The 8,874-nt window shown below is 38.0% G+C and overlaps 1 protein-coding gene across 1 annotated transcript; it reads left to right on the top strand.

The window, feature by feature from the left end:
* The first annotated feature begins 4,951 nt into the window (after window positions 1-4,951).
* LOC146381718 (serine protease 33-like) lies at window positions 4,952-7,317 on the top strand. Its single transcript, XM_084937860.1, has 7 exons — window positions 4,952-5,052; window positions 5,208-5,228; window positions 5,422-5,584; window positions 5,852-6,120; window positions 6,209-6,354; window positions 6,432-6,675; window positions 6,771-7,317. Exons 1-7 carry the CDS (start codon window positions 4,998-5,000, stop codon window positions 6,776-6,778), a joined length of 906 nt encoding a protein of 301 aa, XP_084793986.1. The 5' UTR covers window positions 4,952-4,997; the 3' UTR covers window positions 6,779-7,317.
* Window positions 7,318-8,874: the final 1,557 nt, after the last annotated feature.

Genomic DNA, 8,874 nt, shown 5'->3' with positions numbered 1-8,874 from the left:
TGGTTATTTTTAGAACATAACACCCGCGATAAACGAGGGACAGCTGAGAAATATAACATTTGAATCCCTTTTCTCTTTTGCTCTGAGGCACGGGGAAAAATATCGACAAGTCGATGAACATCATTTACAGATATATTGGGTAAATGCCCAAGACATCTATAGAAATGTAAATCGCCACTTGATTCATTCATTTGCTTAACTTGTTTTGGACCGTGAACAAGGTGTGAATAGGACACCGGAAACAAAGCTCCCCACAGGAGTTTCCGCACCGGAAGTAGCATATGCTAACGTGCACATAGTCAATAGTCATTCCGATGTCACTGCTGTATATCCTGGTGGTGTGGATCAATAAATCGATTGTCTCATTCACTCTTGGCATACAGCTTGATGTCATCCATGTAGAGAACATGGCTGATGACTGCTCCATTCCAAAGTCGGTATCCGTAGACAGTCTTTTTGATTATATCACTGAGGGGGCTCAGGCCTTTGCAGAACAGTAGTGGGGACAGTGCATCTCCTTGGTAGATCCCACACTTGATGGTGACTTATGAAGAAATATAACAGAAATATAAAGAACTGCTAAAAAAGCAAGCAGAAAAGCAAGAATAATGAGAAGAACTCGCAAAAAGTTGTAAGATCTAAAAGGTGTAGACTTAAAGTGCAGCACAAAGCTTCTTCAGATAGATGATAAAATAGCACAGAAAAAAGATTACAGAAACTGTGCCTGAAAAAGGAAAAAAAAAAAGTTGAGTTGATTGGAGGTGTGGTGCTTGTATTTGGAAGATTTTGCTGTGAACAGCCAACATGCAGTCAAATAGAAGGCAGGAGAATAAACCGGCTGTTCTCCACAGAACCATCGAAGGTGTACTCTGAGTGGCAGGGGAAAAGTATGAGAACAGCATCTCAGACTCAACCAGACTGAGCAATACTGGAAGAGCATAAGGGAGAAGGAAGCAGGACAGAACAGCAATGCTTGGTGGCTAGTGGATCTACTAGCAGACCACAGCAACCTCCCTGAACTGAGTCTAGTGTGGACAAATGTCGAATGAAACACACAAAATTGTATGCAAACTAATACATACATATATATATAAATACATAGAATCAGAATTAGACCCCTAAAACATTACAAAGACACCTAATCCCCATATTTATCGCCTGTCTGCATGTGTGAGGACATGATAACAATCCACCCTCCCTAACCATCATCTTGTGACTGCTATTTTTAATTATAATGACCAAATCCAGTGATTTATATCATGAGCTGTCTTTTGCAGGAACAAGATGAATAACTCAACTAGCTGATGCCAGACTGTAGTGTTTTTTGTTTTGTTTTGGTTTTTTTTTTAGACTTTTCTTTTAGATAAGTCACACAGTACACTCAAAAAGTGTTTTCCCCCTAACATTTTGTCACATTTTGTCATGGGAAGCTCATCATACAATTGTGTAAATTCTTTTTTACATTCTACACTTAGAATGCCCCAGGGACAAATTCAATTTTCCATTTTCAATTCAATTTATTTATACAGCACCAATTCACAACAACAGTCACCTCAAGGCACTTTATATTGTAAGGTAGACCCTAGAATAATACATACAGACAAAAAAAACAACAACAATCATATGACCCACTATGAGGAAGAACCTTGGCGACAGTGGGGAGGAACATCTCCCTTTTAACAGGAAGAAACCTCCAGCAGAACCAGCCTCAGGGAGAGGCGGCCATCTGCCGCAAGCGGCTGGGGTGAGAGAAGGAAGACAGAACAAAAGACATGCTGTGGAAGAGATTAATAACAAGTATGTTTCAATGCAGAGAGGTCTATTAACATATAGTGAGTGAGAAAGGTGACTGAAGAAGAAATACTCAATACATCATGGGAATGCCCCAGCACCCTATTGCAGCATAACTAAGGGAGGATTCAGGGTCACCTGATCCAGCCCTAACTATATGCTTTTTAAAAAGGAAACTTTTAAGCCTAATCTTAAAAGTACAGATAGTGTCTGTCTCCCGAATCCAAACTGGATGCTGGTTCCACAGAAGAGGGGCCTGAAAACTAAAGGCTCTGCCTCTACTTTTAAATACTCCTGGAACAACAAGCCTGCAGTGCGAGAGCGAAGTGCTCTAGGTGATACGGTATTCACTATTTTGGATTAATTGAAGGCTTTTCAGGGAGTTTTTAGGACATCCTGATAATAACGAATTACAGTAGTCTAGCCTAGAAGTAATAATTGCATGAATTAGTTTTTCAGCGTGATTCTGAAACAGGATATTTCTAATTTTAGAGAGATTGTACAAATGGAAGAAAGCAATTCTACATATTTGTTTAATTGAAGGTGCATATCCTGGTCAAAAATAACTCCAAGGTTCCTCACAGTGTTACTGGAGGCCAAGGTAATGCCATTCAGAGTAAGAATCTGTTTAGAAACCATATTTCTAAGATTTCCAGGGGACAGTACAATAATCTCAATTGTATCTGAATTTAGAAGCAGAAAATTAGAGGTCATCCAGGTCCTGCAGTTTAATTAATTGCTGTGTGTTATCTGGCTTCACGGATAGATAAAGTTGAGTATCATCTGCATAGCAATGAAAATGCATGCTATGACTTCTGATGATACTGCCCAGGGGAAGCATGTATAATATAAACAGAATTGGTCCTAGCACGGAACCCTGTGGAACTCCATAATTAACCTTAGTGTGTGAAGAGGACTCTCCATTTACATGAACAAATTAGAGTCTATTAGATAGATACAAACCACTGCAGTGCAGTACTTGTAATACTCTATTGCTCTAATGCTCTAATCACTCTAATGGAATATTATGGTCAACAGAATCTAATGGTATCGAACACTGAAGAAGATTTGTAACATTTGTAACCTTCACTAAAGCTGTTTCTGTGCTGTGATGGGCTCTGAAACCTGACTTAAACTCTTCAAATAGGTCAGTCCTCAGCAGATGATCTGTTAGCTGTTTTATAACTACTTTCTCAAGAATTTCTGAGAAAAGCAAGGTTGGAGATTGGCCTATAATTAGCTAAGACTGCTGGGCCAAGAGATGGCGTTATAAGATGGCCTTATAAGTTCCAGTTTAACTACTGCCAGCTTGAAGGCCTGTGGTACATATCTAATTATTAGAGACTGGTTGGAGTAATTAATTGTGGGACTTCTTAGAGCAGTCTTGTAGGAATGGGGTCTAAAAGACATGTTGATGGTTTGGAGGAAGTAATTACTGAAATTAACTCAGACAGATCAATTGGAGAAAAAGACTCTAAATAAATGTTACTGAAAGTAGCTGTAGATAACATTACATCTGTGAGATGATTATGAGTAATTTTTTTCTCTAAAAATTACTCTTAAAATTAAAATTCTCTTAAAATTTTATTTGTGAAGAAGTACATGAAGTCATTACTAGCTAACGTTAAAGGAATGGTTGATAGGCCAAATTTTCAGTTTTGGGTTGGTGAATGGTCTGGCCTGCAGCTAGGGCAGTTCAGCACCTCGACTCGTCTTCTGCAAAGGTATGCCTTTGTAATCAGTGCAGTTTGTGGTTAAACATTGTCTTGCTAAAATATGCAAGGCCTTTTCTAAAAAAAGATGCCATCTGGATGGGAGCATACGTGTATATACTTTTCAGCATTAATTGTGTTTTTTCCAGATGTGAAAGTCACCAGTTCCATTAAACTGAGTGCTGACAACAAACCAGCAATTGAGAAACTTTTTTTTTTCTTTTTTATGGGTAGATTTCTTTAGTTTAAGACCTTCATTCTGGGCCTGTGGTACATTTAGAGTTCCAGATTTACCTTAATAATGTCTCTTTGCGTTTCTACATTCAGTTTCTGATCAGTCTTAACAGGTTTTAATTAGTTGAAAAACAATCCTATAACACAATGCTTTCACTGTTATGCTGAATTGTATTGAGCAGCTGATTATTGATGCCACACTCATCATGGTAGAACTGAGACCAAACATCTGACCACTGCCATAAATCTAAGATATGCTGGAGTGTTGTACTGAGATTGTTTACAGGATTTCTGAAGCTTAGTTGGAATGATCACCAGGTTCTTTGTTACTTCGAGAAGCCTATCAGACTACTTTCGTTGGCCATTGTGGCCATTCTTTATAGCCTTAGCAGATCTGTTGGTTGATATTGTGAATGTCTCAGAGCTCTGCAGAAAGTTGCTTCAGTCTCACGGTGCATTTGGCTTGGTTATCTTACAAAATATTTTAACATGGTTATAGCTGTATAAATCTTTGATTTCAGGCAGTTTAGAATATCAGAGGTGACTTTTTTAAAAAGTATTTTATAAACATCTATAGATATTATGTTTCTGTTTTGTAACCATGAAGTATGGAATGATTCATGACGAGGCAAAAAATTAACAGGAACAATTTTAGTGTTAGGGTGTAAAGGGAATTAGTCATAATGTTTTCTGAATGTGATGTAAATAGTTATCACATCATGACAACATGATACTGGATAGTCATTAAAACACATGACAAAACCAGTAAATATTTTGTCACTGAAATATCATTTTATGTCGATATACTAAACTGACTGACTTGTACAGAATTTCACCACAATCTCAGCAGATGACGCTGACTCAGTCTTTGGATATTTTACATATTTAATCTCCTTATTTGGTTCACAATCCACAGGGAGGTTTTTCGATGACTTTGAGAAGAACATTAATGTGGAAAGAAATACAGAACTGTAAAAAGGGCAGAAGTCTGTAACGAAAACTACTGCCAATATTCGTGTTTATTACAAATATGACATATAAAAAAAATTATATATATTTTTTAAATTGCACTGTGGTCTTTAAATCTTTGTCCCAGAAATTAAAGGTAGAAGGAAATGTTTCAGTGTTCTGGCTGTGGGGTGTGCACATGGGCAGGGCAAACATAGTGGCAGGTGACACTCTGCTTATATATTTGCCACTCACTGCTAGCTGGGTGACAAGTACAAAAAGAGGGACACACAAGAACTGTGAATTTACACAATGGCGTTGAGGCAGTGGACTCATTTATTTGCTTTGGTGAGCCTCCTGGCAGCAGGTAAGTCAGGCTTATGCCAACATGTGCATGCAACATAAATGTTTTGAATTAAAATATAAATGCAAATATATATTTTCACTTAAAACCTTTTAAAATAGGATCTCAAAATTATCTCCTCTCATGAACAACACTGATCCTGTTGTGTTTCTTTCCAGAATCAAATGCTCAGCCTGATGGTAGGTAAAACAACAGTTTATCTGATTAAAAAACCAAATCATTAATTAAAATTTATTATTTTTTAATATTAATTATGTATTTTAAAATAAAAAAATTAACAGGGATCCAGATAAAAACAGAAAAAATGTTTTCCGTGTTCCTACAATGATTTATGTTGCTTCTGAAGTTTGATCCTGATGATCTTTGTTTCAGTGTGTGGCACTGCTCCACTCAACGGCAGGATAGTGGGAGGTGAAGATGCTCCACCTGGATACTGGCCGTGGCAGGTCAGTGTGCAGCTACATGGTGAACATTTTTGTGGCGGTTCCCTCATCAACAAAGAGTGGGTGATGTCTGCTGCTCACTGCTTCTCTGGGTGAGTAACACAAACGTCTGCTTAATCTTTATACCTAAACGGATCCAGCTAGAACAGGACTTTGACTAATATTTGTCTAAAAAGGCAAATACCAGATTGGGAATTCTAAAAATTATGTAATTCCTGAAACATTTCATGAACATAAATGTTAAAATACTGACTCAGGCTTTCTTACTCTTCCAGCTCAAATGCAGCATAATGACAAATGTTTACAGTACATTTTTTTGTCAAAACTACTATATTTTCTTTTCATTTCTATAACTTTAGTTCAAATCCCTCTTGGTGGACGGTTTCTCTTGGTCTTCAGAGCCTGCAGGGTGAAAATCCAAATAAGGTGTCCAGAAATGTTGTCAAAATCATTTTGCACCCAAACTATGACAGTGAGGCCTACGACAATGACATCGCTCTGCTCAGACTCTCCTCACCAGTCAGATTCACTGACTACATCAGACCTGTGTGCCTGGCAGCGAGTGGCAGTGTGTTCAACAATGGCACCGATAGCTGGGTGACTGGCTGGGGTGCAGTCAAGGAGGGAGGTGAGGCTGTTGTTGGTGTTTCAGTGTTCATGTGGTCTGTGGTTCATTGGTTTGTGTGTAAACAGCTCCTCATCTTTCTTCCCATCAGTGGCCTTACCCTTCCCTCAAACGCTGCAAGAAGTGGAGGTGCCAGTTGTGGGAAACAGACAGTGTAACTGCCTGAATGGAGTGGGCACAGTCACAGACAACATGATCTGTGCTGGTGTTCTGGCAGGAGGCAAAGACTCATGTCAGGTAGGCTTCCTCATCTCATTTGATTACATAATCAGGTGTTTCAAAGATTCTCAGATGTGTCCTCTTCATCTCTACAGGGAGACTCCGGAGGTCCAATGGTGAGTAAACAGGGCTCTGTTTGGGTCCAGTCTGGAATTGTAAGTTTTGGATCTGGTTGTGCTCAGCCCAATCTGCCAGGAGTCTACTCCAGAGTGTCCCGTTACCAGTCCTGGATCAAGTCCCGCATTTGCTCTAATAGGCCAGGATTTGTGCGGTTCATCTCCAGCGGGCTGGATCCTGACAGCAACTACACCTGTCCTGGTCCTCTAACAAGACCCTCAAGTGAGTCTGAATATGAATGGAAAAAATAAATATATATATAGCTTTCAGATTGTGTTTGGATCTCACTGATCATGAATCCTGTTTTACATCCACAGGGAGATAATAGCAGAGTCTTCATGGTTACAAGTTGCCGTCGTAACAATCACTGGACGTAAACTGAGCCATGCAGATGTTGACATCTTTACCAAAACCTGAAGATTTGGGTCATTCTTTCAGGAGATTGTTAGTGAAACATCATCTCCTGCAGCACTTTTGACAAGATTTCACCAGATTACTGAGTTTCCTTATTGCTGTCTTTTGCTGTCCTCGTTATCTCCATGTTCCTGTTGTTATGGTTTGTTGTTGTTGGAGGTTGAATTAGTTTGTTATTACAAATGACCAACAGATGCTAACAATCTTCATCAGCACCCATTTATATTTATTTAATGTACTAATGATGCTCAGATCAAAATGAAGAAACTAATTCATATAACCTGATTATTTTGTAGTATTTTGGTATGTTTCTGTGAACTAATTATACATAAATATCTCTGTACTGTGCATTCTGATGCTGTTGTCTAATTATAAATGGTATGATTATGTAAATTTAAGAACTAAATTTAAATGCAATTCTAATTACATATAGAATATAATAAACATTCATTAAGCAGAAAAATTATTTTGTTTTTGACATCATTCAAAAGTAAATATTATATATATTATTTGTTTGTGAACAATTTGCATCATGAGTGACAGTTTTAACAAATCACGGGTGTTTTTTTTAACAAGCTAAATCATTTTGAGCATATATATTTAATTTTACACAAAGGTATATTAAAACATACAATGTTCATGAAAATATAAACAGAAAATTTTAAATTTAGATGTGGAGTCATGAGCATATTCTTGATAAGCTATTTTAAATTTCATTCTATAATACATCACAGTCACAATCTCTTCATCACTCCATCTTCTCGGGTAGTTACATTAAACCTTCAGTTTATTTCATTTAAGGATCCAAATTATAAGAATAATACATCAGAAATCAATTCCTGATGACTTCTATTGTGACTCCTTAAAGAAAAATGTGTCTGCTTGTTATATTTTGCCTTCAGGTACCTGTGTGATCTAAGCAGCTAATTAACAACTGCATTGTTCTGCTCAGACAGACACTAAAAAACTATCCACATCCCTAAATGCACTGAGTTTCTGCCATGTGATTGGCTGATTAGATATTTGCATTAACAAGCAGCTGAAGTGGTGTACCTGTGAAGTGCATGGTCAGTGTATGTCACAGTCTGGCTACAGACTCATTTTTTCTCAGTTGCAATGTATATACTAAACTGCATTTAACATCTCACGATACACTACAGATACTCCTGCAGTGCAGTCATGTTTTAGAGTCACTGTGGTAATTGTGCTTTTAATGCTTTTAATTACCCCTCTAATAATCACCCTCTACATCAGCCCATATACAACATTCACAAATTACTTCGTGGTACACTGTACACTACAATGAATTTAAATTGAACAGGAGTGTTAAATCTTCATAAGTTTTGAAATGCAGATGGTATTGTTTTGTATGTGTGCTGTGATAGTCACTGCATTCTCTTGCGTTTCATTTAAAGGTGGGAAAGGCTACCACTTAATCAAGCACATCTTGACTCCCATGTCAAAGCCCTCAAACGACAACAAGATCTACTTCAACAAGGCCCACATAAAGATCCTCGATTTCATGCAGACGACACTGGATTCCATGAAGAGGTGTTTCAAGTGTCTGACATAATTTTGTTTTGCACAAGAAGGCTCACTTAAACAGTCTAACATTATCAAAGCAGTGTGCTGCACAACATTGCTAAAATGTTCCGTCCCTCCCCTGCCTGACGCTGATAAAACTGAGCCACTATATCCGGGCAAGCAGCAGTCAGGGCCATTAGAGATCAACCACGAGGCCCTCAAAGCCAGAAAGGGAAGTTACTGATAGTAAATTCTCTGCTGGGTCCAGCAGTCAGGACCCCTCAGGTAGCAACGTCACAGAAGAAGATGCATAAATGGTTGTTTCTGGTCTAGGAAAGAGGATCAGTGACACACTGAAACCAAAACTTGGTTTTTATATTTCTGTGAATGTGAAATATTATATTTCTTGTAGAAATGATTCTTTTGTTTTGTACTCAATGTATTTTTTGTCATAAACTGGCTGTGCAGCAGGCAAGAAAGAAC

The sequence above is a fragment of the Perissodus microlepis genome, chromosome 8, assembly GCF_051167445.1.
Source record: "Perissodus microlepis isolate ML-2025 ecotype Zambia chromosome 8, ASM5116744v1, whole genome shotgun sequence".
Classification (NCBI taxonomy): Eukaryota; Metazoa; Chordata; class Actinopteri; order Cichliformes; family Cichlidae; genus Perissodus; species Perissodus microlepis.
Note: the sequence above shows the minus strand (reverse complement) of the source record. Positions and strands in the feature narration are given on the sequence as shown.